The sequence below is a fragment of the Gouania willdenowi genome, chromosome 12 (assembly GCF_900634775.1).
Source record: "Gouania willdenowi chromosome 12, fGouWil2.1, whole genome shotgun sequence".
Taxonomy (NCBI): domain Eukaryota; kingdom Metazoa; phylum Chordata; class Actinopteri; order Blenniiformes; family Gobiesocidae; genus Gouania; species Gouania willdenowi.
The window spans coordinates 20,057,244-20,073,624 of record NC_041055.1 but is presented as its reverse complement, the minus strand read 5'-3'; the positions used below and the strand labels follow the sequence as shown (position 1 = coordinate 20,073,624).

The following is a 16,381-nucleotide window of genomic DNA, read 5'->3' as shown; positions in this document are numbered from 1 at the left end:
AGTTAACACAATTAGCTTCGGCGTTAGACAAGCTAAGGCTTTGAAATACAAATCCAGCATGCCTCAAGAAAACTGAACAAAATGTTATTTGACTATTTGCAAATGACAAAACAATGTGACACTTGAAGTAATTACACAAAAGGTAAAGGTGCTTTATTTCTCATTGGACAACAAAATGACAGATTACAGTCTTTTTTTATACAAAACATAAAAACTAAACACAAGACCTTTAGTAATTCAATAGTAGAACTGGTTACTGAAGTAGCACGTACAAAAAATGCCTTTTCCTTTCAATTGGAAAATAATGTTCTTATCTCCGTCAACAATCAAGGATCATCCATTAAAAGTGATTGAGAATCCCACACATATTATTTTTGCTTCTTTAGAGTGTGTTCTACTTAGAGGCTATACTGTACATACGCAGATCTGCTGTTTACCAGAATGTGTTGGTATAAAGAGGAAGAATAATATGTTGTTTTGCACCAATAGACTTTTCCTTTATCATTCCACTGTAGAAAAAACAAAATACTGTTTGGGTAAAATTTAACAATTTACTGGTACATGCTTTGTATCACAAGAAGACACATTTTAGAAAAAATGCTGGCTTCAGTTAAAAACTAAATTCAGCAAATATATTAATAACACGGTTTGGTTACAGCTAAAAATATGGCTGAATTACTTTTTCGGGACATAGAGGTGTCTAGTTCCTTTCTCTTTCCTGGAACGAGATAAAAACAAACTGAAACTCAGTTTTTCTTTCTATTCTGACACATTTTATTTTTTTCTTTCTACCTCATATTCTCAAAGAATTTTAGGTAATCGAGAAGGCTTGCTAAATGCTGACGCGTCACATCGCCCTCTGAAACACCTACTGCCTGCTATCCATTTACACCCTGTCAGTCCATCCTGTCCCTCATTCATTTGCCCTCAATAACTCCATATGAAGGACGTCCGACCAACTATGACAGCTAATCAATTGTTATCTTAGAGCTGTTAGATAAGATTACACAATTAAAATATATAATTCGATATCTTCTTAATAAAGGGTGTTATAATATATATATAAAATAGTCCCTACTTCCTTGAGAACAGCTTTGCATTTAGATTATATGTTCAGACAATCACTTAGTGGGGCTAAACAATTTCTGCTGCAATGTTAAACTAGTGCTGCGCCTTAGTGACCTTACCACACGCTATCACATTTGGCTTTCACTGTATATCTAATGCATCATCGGTACAAGGTTTGTATATGAATGGTCATAATGGACCAATTCGACATTTAACATGCAAGAGAATATGCAGTCAAAGGTCAGAATAACTAACCTCATATCTTGGTTACGATTACTAAACTGTGATGCAGTTTGTAGTATTTAAAGTGCCTTTAGTAAATATACCCAGCCCACTTTGTGCCATTAAGGACTGCTTGAACAACAGTTGAAAAGGAAATAGTAGAAATGTGACGCATGCTTGTAAATATGATATTGTAAGATGCATGTGATCCACTGTTTGTATCATACGTGTTCAAAACAGAAAACAAAAGCCTGAAAAACATCAATTGGTAAAAAAATGTGTGATTTGTGTGTGTGTGTAGTAGCAAGAAAACCTAACTCCAATGTAAGAACTGTTAAAGAGGAATGGCTTTCCACCATGGTGAAGTTTGTTTGATATCAGATATTTTAAATATGACCCAAGTGGTTTGAATATTTTAAAACCACAAGATTAGACATTTCAAAAAAAATACTGGTCAAAAAAATGGAAGCATTTGAGTGAATTGAATGTCAAATGTCTAATATTAAAGTAACATCACAATGGTTTGTTCTCCATTTCAATAAAGTCCTTTGAAATAAATAACTCTTCCATGTTCATTTTCATACACAGGAGCCACAAACCGTCTCCCACCCATCTTTTAAGATGATCCAGAATGGGATAAGGCAGGTTCAGCCTGTCTAAAACCAGCAACTTGTTGTATTCATGTTTAGCAGCTGATATCTGCTCTTACTTTGAAGGAACAATAGGACACTTTAGGTTTCCGGCTACATACTGTAACAAAGTGTTAAAAGTTAATTCTTTCACTCCCATTTTGACAGTTGGTTTTAAATTGTGCTTGAAATCGGAGATACTTCATATTTCTCTTGTGTTTGTCATTTACCATGCATTTATTTTACAGTAACGACCCAATCCCACAATGCAGTGCGGCTGAGATGTTGACTTGATCTATTCTTGAACCTCAACAACAAAAACTTGTCTTGATTTCTAAACTTTGCCTAGTTTCGCTTTGTCAATATCACTTCTTCGGTTAGCTGGAGAATGAAAACGGCTTAAAATTGAACAATTGAATGAAGAAAAAAAAAGTGATTCTGAATGAAAACCTTGAATTAATGGTTACCCCCTTTACCTCGTTTGATATGCTGCTCATCAATTCAACAATTTCTCTGAGGATTAAAAGGTAAAAGCTGTAAATTCTTTGAACCAACACTGCGTGCATTGTTATCCTCCACATTTTGTGTGCTACGATGAGAGTAGTGGTGTTCGTTCAGCAGAAGTGCCCTGAAAATATAAACCCCACCCACAAAGAAATACACAAATATGCATTACTCACGATATAAGTCACACTTGTTAAAAAAAAATAAAAAATATCTGAAAACATATGATCTGCAACAAAAATAACAAATATGGTAAAAATGTCAAACTCTCACCTCTGGTACTTTTTGTCGACACATCAATAGCATGAAAGCCCCTCCCATTAGGATGGCTAGACCAATCAGCATGAAGGGGATGTTTTCTACAACATTCTGCTTCACGACAATTGTCTGAAGCTTCTTGGCAGAAGCATCATCGATGACAACACTCTGACAGAGCAAAAGAAAAGGCAACGTCATCGTTAAGAATACAAAACAAACCTCAACTTTCACTTTAAGGACTGTGTGAAATAGTGTGTCCATGTACCTCATTCAGATACAGCATAGGAAATATTACTGTCCTCACGTTTCCTGTTATACTAAAAGAGACAGAAAAAATGTTAGCTTTCAACAGGTAGTCAAGGATTGTTTAATAGTCCACATATGAAGATGAAGATGATGACTCCACCAGAGAGGTTTATCATACTGAGAGCACACTCAATGAGCAGACACATGTAGATACAGCGCAGTTACTAAGTTACACAAAAACCTAACAAAGGAGTCATGACAGGCTGAAGTAGGAAATAAGCCGATTTACCTGAAAGTGGGAATTTTTTCCACGTAGGCGTTGATCTGGATCCGATTGGCTAGTTGGAGGACGATTCCTGTTAGCTGCAAAACACAGTGGAGCTAACCTGAGCATACACCTCAATGTATGAATCACAATTTTACCTTTTTGACAAATATTAGGCACCAAATATCTAACATTCAACATGCTGAATACTTGAATTGCAAAGATAGACAATAGTTTAGTCACTATAACCATAATCAACCTTTATTAAAATAAGCATTTAAGTGTTGAAACCATTATGAGGTATATACATAAGAAAAAATATAAATACAATGAGTAAAGCATGACAGGTTTTTAAATTCTAAAAGTGCAGGGGGAGAGTTAAAAGAAACCCTGTTTTGAATAATATCACAGATCTTAATCTCTTAATTTAACTGAGTAATAAAGCGAGGACGTATTTTTGTTCGTACGAGATTTACTGTAGCTTCTATGATAATATGGGTGTAAGGAAATACTCAATTCCAATCTCGATTCAAAAAAACAAACTCAAATGAAAGATTAGGATGTAAAGATGCACTTTACTCTTTCAATTTGAATACATAGAGTTCATATTCTGGAGAAAAAAAACATTAGTCAAACTACAGATTCTTATTCTTTTATTTAATGTGTCAAGAATATTTTTTTGTCTTCTTAAATAAGCAAACAAAACAAAATATCTTCATTTATCACCATGCAAAGATTTTTTTAAAAACATATAAATTCAAAACATAAGAAAAGTTTTAAAATGAAAAGTACAGTTCAAAAAATAGAGGTGACTATTTCTTTTTAAAGTGCATCTTATGTTCCTGACTTGGAATTTGAAATCTAACTAAACCTATGATTTAATCTTATACTGAGCTGTTATCCTAAACCTAACCTCCATCTACATACAATACTCAATCTGGTCCTTCTTGTTTTTTTTTTTTTTTAAATGATTACTAAGTTAAATAAATTATTAGGTAAAAAAAAAAATATATATATATATATATATATATATATATAAATAATTGAAAACGACGTATTTGATGGGCAAGGCGTATCGCATAGATCTAAAGAAGACTGTCATCTAGTGGTAAAAAGTTAGATTACCTGTTCTTACAAACAAACTTTTAAGTCTGGAACATAAACATTATCTCATAATTCACTTCACTTCCACACACAGTGAATAATGCATGTGCTCATTCTTACAGGATGGATGTCGATGGCAGTCTGGTGCATCAGCTTGTCGGGCCTCATGCCAAATACGTCCTTTACAAATTTCTCATCGGCCTCATAGAAATGTGGTGAGGACATTATGATGGGAGCGCCTACACACACACAAAAAAGAAAAGAACGTTTCGTACGAACACACAATCAATCGGCTTTATTCCAGTCTAATCCTCCAGCTGATTACTGCATTTCCTACCTTGTTTACACGCGCTGACGTTCAGCACACCAGAGCCCAGGCAGTTTCCAGCTGGCACACAGAAGCCTGCGTTAGCCGGGTTTAAGGTACGATTGGCAAACACCTCACTGGGTGGAATGAATCGATACCCAGGAATCGCCTTCACTGTCACGTCCTCCTCATAAAGAGCGTATATAGACCTTAGGAATAGAGTGACATGCTAATTAGTCTGTTACTTTTTCAGTATTGTTCCCAAAGACATAATCCAGGACCTCTGCAAGACGCAGATTTACTGAAAGCCTAAACAAGAGCTTACATTTAAGGTATGGAATTAAGAAAAAATTATGGGAGCAATTTTTTTCCCTCGTAGTTTAAAAAATGGGGGCATTTTTAAAATGATTGGGGGCCATGGAAAAATGTTTAGCTAGAACTTGGATATTTTTTATAGATTAAAATGCACAGCAGTTTCTGCCAAAGCAAATGAATGAAAAGCACAGATTTTCTTTTTCAGAAAGAAGTTTGCAAGTATTACAGAAAGAAGACAAATGTAGGGAAAATGCATGTTTGTTTAGCTTAATTTAGACCAACAGTTTCTAAAGAAATTAAAGTAAGATGTAAAGAAAAACAATGTTTATTTTTCCCAACCTAAAGTGTTGTCAGGGCAAAATTTTTAGTTATGTTTATTAACATATTTACTCATAGACCTTATTCTTTTTAAGGCTTTAAGTTGAGACTTTTCATTTCTGCTGTCTCATGTTTTCTGCTCTCTTCTCGAGGTCAGCTTCCCAAAACACATCTTATCCCTCAGACACAGAGGCATGACACACTCACATGCCTACACACACTCACATTGTCACACATACACACCCAATACACATCCATTCATACACACAAACACCATACACGCACACACCTCCAACACTCACGACAATCAGGAGATACCAGAGAACTGGTTGTTTTGACCTAAAGAAGAAACTGTCTCTTTTCACCCTCTTCTTTCACCTCCACCCTGTCCTCTTTATCTCCTGGGGGAGGAGGGAGGGGGACTGAGGGGGAATATACGTGATGAGTTAGAACTGTGCCACTCTGTCATTGGACGTCCGCCCGGGGCGGTCACTAATTTTGTCCATATTTGTACTCCTTTTTATTTAGTTTTATAATAAACCTTTTTTATAAAATCATCAATGCCTCGCCTGGACTCCATCATTCAACCAGAGCAATAAATCATGTCTCCAAATGAGGTCAACCGCAAATTTGCCGTGACAGTGTAAACAGGTTCCTTACCATCACAAATGAATTTGAATAGATCGACACTAGAATCTGATTCAGTAATAGCATTTACAGATTAAAAAAGCTATTATTCACGTTGGTAACTATTGTTATTGTATGCAATTCATTTATTTCCTATCATTTATAATCAAATTATTTTCTAAAAAAAAAAAAGGCACATGAAAAGCAAAAATACCTACAATAGTGTTTTCACTCTTTAATATAAACCACTTTATTTTACATCTGATAATGAGTTACATAAAGTTATGATTGCTAAATCACCGATTTCCTCTAATTAAACCAGATCAGGCATGATGATTTAATCATTAATGTACTGACAGCAGTACTAACAGTATATTTAGGTGTTTCACCACATTATACATAATCACAATAGTTACATTACTGTCTAATATCTTCTGAACTCGTAAAATATAATAATAAAAAAACAAGGATGGATGAATACAGTGATGTTAGTTTTATGCTAACATTTATTTCAACATGTTAGCTTTTAGCCTTCCATTCAAGTGTTAAATCTTACCACAAGAAAATCAGTGGCGCCTTGTGGTTTGATGACGGTAAGCCGTGAACTTTTTTTTATTCAGTCGCTTCCTTTTATGAAATTGTTAGCATTAGCGCTTAGCTCATTCTTATGTTTCGGTGGGTTAGCTCAGCATGCATTAGTCAACTTTCCAATTCATCGTTGTTGGCAGAAGGTACATCCCTTTGTCAATGTGTTTGTGGGAACTTTGGGTGGAACTGGTGGAGGAACCAGCTGGTTCACTTTGTTGGGTGGTTGTCTTAACGGTCTTAACCAAGTAGCGACACGTGATGTATCGCAGCAGGGCAGCTTCAGGTAGGATATGGCATGAGCAGCTCTCTGCAACCTTTTTAATGACCTTCTGGAGAATAATAAGTTAACAAAAAACATGGCCTGTGGAACAGGGTTTTTGGAGGCATTCTTGGCTAAATTGAGGGCCAAATGGCACAGGGCCCTCGCTAATTTCCGACAGTGGATACATTCATAGAGTTTCTGACTCGTCTGAGAATGAGTGCCTCATAAAGCTATTTTGCAAACCCTCAGTCAGCAGTTAGTTGATCTCTATGTGCTGAACTCTGACTGTGAACTCACCATGAACTAGAAAAGAAAAGTTATTTGCTCATTAAAGCACATTCATAATGGCCTTGTTTGACTTTAGTCAGCTTGCCAAGCCAAACTAGTCAACTTTAATCCAACATCGTGGTCTGGAAAAAGTTGATGGACAGCCTGAGTATCAACACTGAGTGAGACAGGAAAGGAGGATACCAATGCCAAATGTCAGTCACTTTTATTATGGCTATCACAGCTTGTTCTTATTAATTGGACAATTAAATTACTGAATAGAAAGAGAAAATGTCACACTAAAGATTGGAGCATGTTTGGGACTAAATACACAGTTTGTTTTTATCACTGTCATTGGTTTTAATAGTCAAATTAATCAGAAAACCCCGTTTTTAGTGCGTTGTATGTGGAAAAAACTTAAGTATGAGCCAGTTTCAGTTAATTCATCTACCGTACACACAGTTTACCCTGTAGAAATTCATGATAGGGTGTAAGTATGGGAGACTGGGGCTTGTTGTTGTCACACTTGGGTAAGTTGTCTCACAATCTGGGGTAAGACGTCACACTAAATTTTGCAACTAATAAAACAAGGACAAATTTATTTGTTGTTCTTTTTTATTACTTGAAAGTGAACATTGAAGTCAGGCACAGAAAATGTTTATCATTTAGCTTGAAAAAGCCACTGACCATAGCCATTGAACAAACGTTAACCTTACTCCTTAGTAACTGCTGGCACGCAGGCTATGGTTCTCAGCCTCAAATGCTTGTTTTACCTTTCTGAAGCTCAAAAATCCAGAATGAATTGAATTAGAAAAATAAATCAGTAGTTCACATGTCACAATTAACCCCAAAATGACTGAGACGTGTTGCCCCAAACTGGGGCCCCAGACAGGACATGACATATGACCATGTAAAGGAAGAAAACGAGTATTCCACTTTTTAGTTGCGCCCTCTGGTGGACAAGATAATTGCAATGGGACAACTTACCCATGTGACAACAAGTCCCATTCTCCCTATGTTCTGCACTGGTAAAACCACAGTGTGCTTATGTTGCTGTTGTTATCATAATTGAATTGTTATTGAGTTCAGAAAGTTGAATTTGTAATTGGCATAGAAATTCTATTAAAATTGTCATTTGTGATTTATTTAAAAACGAACCAGTGGAACTATGTTACAGTTCTATTGTTTACACGAGTAGTTAACAATCATTAAAATCAAGTTTTCCCATTACCTGGCTGTCAGTTCTCTTCAGGATCATTTTATCCTTTTAAAAAAGGAGGCTATACTGACAGAAAAAAGGCTCAGACACCCACACCAATAATATTAAAACCAATATTTTCATGGATAAGGAAGCCTAACATGGTAACCAAGAGTTGTGAAACAAATTAGATCATAGATAATATTTTACATTTTATTTTACATCTGATTTATGACATGGGTCAAAATGACCAGTTATCATAAGTGATGCAAACAGAAAACACGAGAGGAAGGTTACTTTTTATGGGGTTGTTTATTAAAGGCTCAGTAATTGTAATTAATTGTAATTGAACTTTAGTAATTGATAATGTAATTGTAATTTACTTTGAGGGGAAAATAACAATTGTAATCTTAGTTGTAATTGGAAAAAAATGCATGTCCCCGTAATCGTAATGAAGTTGTAATTGAACATGGATAATAAAAGACGTAATTGTAATTGAAAAATGTAATTGAGCCCAACCCTGGTGTGCTTGCTCACCTGCACAGGTCGGAGGAAAAAATGGAGAGGGTCTCATTGGTGGTGATGACAGGATGAAAAAATGCTCCATTGGTTCCATTGATCATATTACATTGATCTGATGTCCACCAGTTTAACGAGCTGCAGGCAATACAAATATATATATATAGACCAGGCGGTAAATGACTAAAAATGAAAAATTAATAAGAAAAGTGAACTAAATAATTTGCTAAATGTTTTTATATTCTGACAGAATTTAAAATGCCAATTTTCATTGCAACAACAAAAGTAAGAACAAAGTTAGAAAAATCAACCACATTCTCCTTCATACATTTCCAATAATCTATAACATTGATTTTTGGAATTAATCCAACTAAAAAACATTACCATGTCTCTGTCCAGTCAGCAGATATTATCTACCTTTTAGTATTCCATGTGTCCACTCTGGCAAAGTCTTTGTAGTTTTGTTGACCTGTGAAGAAAATGTACTCTCCATCATTTGACGCATTGTTCTGCAGGAAAACAAACAAACAAACATACATTTTAGCATGAGAATGTTTTTCTGAATGCATGTCTCATTAAATAATGATATGAAACCTTGTAAAAGAGTCCAAAGAAATCATCCAGGTCAGGTTTTAGCTTTTTTAAGGCTTTCAGCAGTCCATCTTCATACCCCCACAGCAGCTCCCCCACTGTGCGGGTGGTGAAAAGCCCCTCCCCCGTGGACCTCATGTAGGCATTAATGAAACTGGCCAAAATGGGGTCGTATTCAAACATCTTCATCACCGTCTGTCAACAGAAAGAAATGGGTGTTAAAAACCGCCGAAAAAATGGGAAGGTAGAAAGAAAATAAGCATTACTAAAAGTTAAGGTTTACAAAAAGTTACCTTCCAACCATGTTTGACATAAAAATGCTGCAAGAGCCCAAATAATTGATTGTAATGTTAAGAACAGGAAAACTTTAGTGGATACAAACGAAAACAGTGAGAACAAGAGCATTCAGAAAATGCAAATCTGTGCCAGGTGGAGAACTGGGAAAACATCCACATTATGCTCCAAAAACTGCTTTAGATACTGTATCCACAATACCTGCCGGATCATCTCCAAAATCAAACACCTTCTTCCTTTTAACGTTGTCTATAGGCTCACCAAATTTAATTTAAATCAGTTCAAAACTTTTTGAGATATCCTGCTAATAGGGATGTAACAATTAATCGTAAGGCAGGTAAAAATCGATTCATATGTATCACAGTTCACATCGATGCTCTGAAAATTGAATCGCAGCACTTTTTTTAAACAGCAGAGGGCGCTATATATCCTTCTCGTCTAAAAGTGTTGGCGGCGGGCGGAATCTGCTACTACTTTCTTTCTGGCCGCCATCTACTCTTAAACATGTTCATAAATTATTCTTTACCCCTTTAGCCCCGAAAGAATATCTGTAATATTACGTGAATATCTGTAAAAGTCAGGTTTTCTATTAGCATTGTCTGCAAGCATAGCTTCTCTTCTTCACTGCAATAATATCTGCATGCCAACCGACCACTGGGTTACCAGCGCCCTCTGCTGATCCAAACAAATATCTGACGTAAATACAATGCAATGACTGTCCTTTTTTTTTTTTTAAAGTCCAATTGTTAAGGCACAAAATAAATTTTCAGTTGCACTTTTAAAATGAAAAGGAACTATTATATAGTTTTGCATTGTTTACTATAGAACCAGAATTTAAATTAATAGGCTTCTTCATTTGTATTATTCCTTTATTTCATTCAAGATTTATTTTTAGTTAAATTGTATTGTTTTGAATAGTTTATCGAGGAATTCGTTTGACAATTAAATATAAAAAGAAAATAGTGCAGTATTTTCTAGTTTTTTCCCCCCCAAAAAATAAAGGAATATTTGTCTACATTCCCATTTTGTAAAATAAATCGTGAATCCAATCGTATCGGGAGTTGAGTGAATTGTTACATCCCTTCCTGCTAACAATAATGCAAGTGGCACATGTGCTCCTGAAGTCAAATATTTGGAAATATAGTGCGTGCCGCTGTATTGGCCACTTTTCACGAATTTTCAATATTCCTGGAAAATCCACTCCCTCACATACGCCGCATTCTATTGGCTGATGAATTTGCCCATTAAACAACACACACACGTTTTATATGTATGTATTAACTGTATACTATAACGAACCTGCTTCCATCCTGCACTTTTGTCTATTTGTTGTTGTTGTTTCTTTATGGTTTTGTGTTTCTACTTGTATCGTTTGTCTTGCCATAAAAAATTAAAAATTAAATAATGAAAAAGATTCATGTGTTTCACTGTTTTCTGATGAGTTTCTACACATGAAGTCCCCACCCCACTGCTCCAGGTCTGCATATCAGTCCTTTCACAACTTTTTTTGGTAAATTTTTACAGTAACTTGGCTATGTCGTTCATTATTTCCTACTACTACAAACTTGCTGAGATATCTCACATTTTAAATCTGATTGTATCTTTTATTTTCTCTCTTACTGCTGTTAATGCATATGAGCCCACAACCCTCCCCTGTAAAAAAAACTTCAATTTATTACTGGTATTTGCTTTTTATTTAAGCACCCAGACAATTTTCCTCCACTTCGACACCATCCTGCATACGAGGCACGTTGTATCCCACCCTCTGTTAGTAAAGTTGTGAGGGCATAACTTTACCAACAACTTCTGAATGTCATTTTTTAATTTTCGGTTTACAGTGATGTCCGGTGGCTGTGCTAGTTCAGTCATCTCGCCGCAGGGATAATGGTCACTACTACACAGTTTTGCCTCCCAACAGCTGCTTTCACTGGACTAATGTGTGCCAAAAAAACAACACAGCTGCCTATACGTTGGAAAATTCCAAATACGGTCATTTCCACCATTCGGTTTACTCACCATTGCTGGGACATTGGCCGTCCTGATGAGGTCGCTCTCTGGTCCTCGAGACATGTTGCGCTCAAAGATGTAAGTTTTAGTGTTGACAGCTGCTACTTTAGTGCCATTGTCCTGAAAGTTGACCTGCTCCATGGGTCGGTACTCTCTGTGTAGACACAAACACAATGTCAGCGAACAAGATTGTCTTCATAATGTTATGAAGCCAGATATGGCTTCAGGCGACCTAACCTGTTTTATTTTTCACCCGTAAAGTTAATCGGCATGAACAGCATTGAAGATAAAATGACTAGTAATATACAGTAGGGCCCTGTAAAATCCACGTTAAAGGAATCGTGGACGGAATCGACCACTGAACGCGGAAATGGACAGAATCGGGATGAAGAAAAGAACAATTTTTTTTATGGTAAAATGTTTCGGGGGACCGCCCATTAGATGCTCCCCCTTCCCATCATGGCCACTTCAAACGCCGCCTAAACCACCCAAAGCAAAGTCAAAACTGTTTATTGATTTTTATGTAATCATTATGGTCTGGAATGATGTCATCATGATAATTTAAATTAAGTTGATCAAAACTTAATCAATAAACCTGCTCAGATTCAGTAAACCATTGATCCCTGAGCCGGAATTGGATGACATTAATGTTGCGCTCATACATCTTTATATGACAAATAATTAAAAAGGAGCCGTCAAAATAATCCATGTAAGTACAACTTATATCTCACTTCTGTATGTATTTTACTATATTTTTGACATAAATTTTTGTTTAATGATGGGTTTTTTTTATTTATTAGTATTTATTTTGTTTGCTCATAGAAGTTAAAAACTACTATTTTCTGAAAAAAAGTATTAATATTTCTAAAAATACGGAATTTTAAAACGTGGAAATGTGAAAAATTTGGAAAAAAATAAAACAGATTTTATATGGCCCTAATACAGTAAGTAAATTTGGTATTTAGTGTTTGGATAAGTTCAATTTGAGAAAAAGATCCTTTCTGATTCAAGTTCATGTGACTCCCCAATTAACCACAGCCTGTGATGACAGCACTGAGTCTCAGCCTGTCAGTGTATTCTTACAACAGAAGTACGCAACTTTTACCACTGCGGGGCCACATGATCAGCATCCATGTCAGCATTTAGAATAATGAGCAATCTGAGCATTAATACAGGAAAGAACAAAGAGTTTTTCATTCAATTTTGTGTGTTTTTCTGTCATTCTGTGTATGTTTGTTGTTGTCTTGCTCGTTGTGAGGTATTTTGTGCATTTCTGTTGTCCTTTTGTGTATTTTTCCTGTAAAATACATGTTTTTTGGTCATATTGCTTATTTGTGGTGTCATTTTGTATTTTTGGGGGGTAATTTTTATGTATTTCTTTTGTCGTTTCGTATGTTTGTTAGTACTGTGGGTGTATCTTGTCATTTTGTGTACTTTTGTTGTTATTTTCTGTAATTTAATATGTTTTCTGAGTCATATTGGTCATTTTTGTTGTCGTTTTGTGTGTTTTTGGAGTATTTTCTGTGTTTTCCCTCTTGTCTTTTACTGTATTTTCCTGTGATGTTGTAATTCTTTGGGTTTTTTTAATGTATCCTTACTTTTGTTTTGTGTAGTTTTCTGTCATTTTGTACATTTACTTTGGGGGCCGCATGAAATTAGACCGAGGGCCGCATGTGGCCCCCGAGCCACCAGTTGCCTATATGTCTGTCTTACCTCATCAAATGTCAAAAGTTATAATACTGTTTACTACCATAATTATTAACATTATTATACTGTCATCATCATCGCTTTCATGCATATTTAAACAAATTCTTGATAACTACTGCATAATCGTTATGTCAAAACAGTTAATCAGTTAATGCAGGGTTTATAAGGTGTGTATGAAATTTAGTGTAATGGTAAACTAAATGAATCACAGGTGGTAAAAAATGGTCACAAAATGCTGACTGGGCAGAAATAAATGCTACATTGACAAAAAAAAGTTTAAGACGTGTTATAAATATCTCAACCATGTGATTTCTGTTCCTCAGCAGACAAACTGAAAAATTAAACGTTCAAGCAATGAAGTGGTAAAAAAAAAAAAAAAATCAATAAAGAGGTAAATGTTACATTTCCAGTGTCTCAAATGTTGAGCGAAGGGACAAGTCTGAGTTCTGACCATGTAAAAGAAAAAGCAGCCCACTCTCACCCTCTTCAGTCAGTATGAGACAACAGATTTTATTTTAATGACAAAGGGCATAAATCTCGGGAATGACTGACAGCAGGTTTTGCTTCAAAGTCAAATAAGTTTAGATACATATTTGCTGATCAAAGCATTCCTTTTAAATTAAAAGTTGAACTTAAATCAGGGTCTTATGGCGCGTTCACACCAAACGTGTCGAAAGCGTCAGGTGTACATTCACAATACATGGTGGACGCGCTTCTAGGGAGCGTCGGAGGTCCCGCTGTGCGTCCTGCGCGGCGCGTTTTGAATTTTGACGTGCGTCTGGCACCTCCAACGCGGCTGGACTTTTGGGGCATATCACGGCGCGTCGACCAATCAGGAGCGTTCCCCAACCGTGACGTATTCAGAATATTCCCCACGACTTCACAGTCACTGGGTGAATTGTGAACATAACTCATCGTCACAATATCATCCAGTGTATGAACACCACCGGCAACAGAGAAGCCCCTCCCCTCGACGCGCGTCCCGAGCATCTTCGACGTTGGTGACAAGCGTCTGTATTCAATAAGCACAAGCGTCCAACTACGTGCATGAGGCACGATTTTGATGCCCAACATGCGATTGGTGTTAACGTACCATAACTGTATAAAATGCCTTGATTATGGGCGGGGCTCCTTGAGCAGTTAAGACACCCAGTCTATAGAATAAAATCTCCAATAAGCAATTTATGATATGCTAACGAGCTACTCAATATATTCTGTAATAAATAGGTTTCAACCCACAAATGCAGTCACATTTAACAAAAAAATATGCCAAATTTTAATACTTTGCTTTATTTAATATCACTTAATTATTGCTGTTCTAAAATATCAGATGACACTTTTTATGTTGTTTGATTCCATTTTGAAAAACACTAGTTTTTAAGTTACATTTTTGACCCATTTTGTTGGCATTTTTTTACTCTTTAAAAGAAAACGTTTGAGAACCGCTAGCTTAAGTTTTGCACCAAATGCACACAATTATCATCCGCTAACTTTCTAAATGTTTAAACTGTATGTTGTCTGTAAATGTGAATCTGACTCTGTCTACTCTCTTCTGTTCTTACCTGTAGGTGTACGGGCCTTTCTCCACCACAGCAGGCCGTTCTCCATCCATCACCTCCAGAGGGTTTGTGAGATTGAAGAAGTAAAATTGCATGTAGATGGGTGCTGGTGGTTCCTCCCAGGCTTCAAATGCCTCGGTGCCATTTCGTAGCACAACCTCCTATTTAGGGCAAAGGGCAGTGGGTTAAAACATGTGACATCAGACAGAGCATTAATGTACTAATTAATGATAAGCTCTGTTATCATCAAGTGACGTATAAAACAGCTGTCAAAGGTAAGGAATGATCTCAGTATTATATTTGATCAGATAAGTAGTGTGGCAAAGAGATTATACTTCAAATAAATGAAAAAAAAAAAAAAAAAAAACTAGACGTGTGTATACAAAACAAAGTGTCTATTCAAACGAATCAATAGACCCCAGGACTATTGACACTATTGACAAGAATTAGCCCTTGGTTTCGAATCCTGCTTTAGTCATGAATATTTTTTTCATTGTGACATATTTAACACGGCAAATTCCACCTTTAAAAATACCTATACGAAAAACATTAACATTTAAGGGTATTTCCTGGGTTAGGGATAGTGTTCCGATTAAAAATACATATACAAAAAAATAAACATTTTAGGGTATTTCCTGGTTTAGGGCTAAAATAAAATGGTTAGCAGGGTAGCGAAAAATAAATATGAGCTAAAATAAAACTGACGGAACTTTCAGTCACGTGATGCACCTATCACGTCACCTAAAATTGCCAATGAGGGGGCGCTCAGTGCGGATAGTCAATTGATACGCTTCCGTACGAATAGCCACCGCCAATACAAACAGGTATTAACATGCATATACAGAGGATGGTAATGATCTACAGTGTATTCCGCTCTGTAAATTACAGTGACAATACCCCTATAATGAGGCAAACAAAGCGGTTTAAAGTACGCAAATGTAGCTACAATGACAGCAATAAAGTCAATTGCAGGTTACAACAGAATCTACAAACAATGAAGGCATAATTTACTTCCAAAAACTCAATAGGCTAAAGTAGCTAGCACTAGCTTTTAGCCGCCAACTATTGAATTGTTAGCTCGTAAACAAAAACTGTGGCCTACATAGTGTGTTTACCTGTTTAGTCATCGACTGCAAGAAATGAGGAAACACTTTGGACACCTCTAAACAAATGCCAGCGACCAACAGGAGGACTGAGAACACGCCGAGGCTGTAAATACAGCATGATTTCAGTAGCATGATGACACTGTGCTTATCGCAGTGACAGCCGCTCCTCTAACTATGACTGTCCCTGAGCTACTGTTGTTGTTATGAACAGCACACAGAGCAAAGACACACTGCTGCACTGAAATAGTTCCCTGCTGTCACTTCCGCTAGCGTTTTCCCCCCAACATCGCCTCTGGTTTCTCAGAGGAAACAGTTACCGTAAATGTATTTCAAGTCAAGAGTGTTTGGATATATTCCCAGCAGACTTGTGCATACGTTATGAGCACATATGATGGTAATAAAAGAGGCATACTTCATTTC

The 16,381-nt window shown here is 36.3% G+C and overlaps 1 protein-coding gene across 1 annotated transcript; it reads right to left on the bottom strand.

The window, feature by feature from the left end:
• Positions 1-128: 128 nt before the first annotated feature.
• scarb2c (scavenger receptor class B, member 2c) lies at positions 129-16,093 on the bottom strand. Its single transcript, XM_028463152.1, has 12 exons — positions 15,971-16,093; positions 14,859-15,016; positions 11,599-11,743; positions 9,292-9,483; positions 9,115-9,206; positions 8,716-8,835; positions 4,634-4,812; positions 4,417-4,535; positions 3,217-3,290; positions 2,947-2,998; positions 2,697-2,849; positions 129-2,547 (listed from the first exon to the last, which is right to left on the bottom strand). The coding sequence occupies exons 1-12, from the start codon at positions 16,091-16,093 to the stop codon at positions 2,509-2,511; spliced, it is 1,446 nt and encodes a 481-aa protein (XP_028318953.1). The 3' UTR covers positions 129-2,508.
• Between the last annotated feature and the right edge of the window lie 288 nt (positions 16,094-16,381).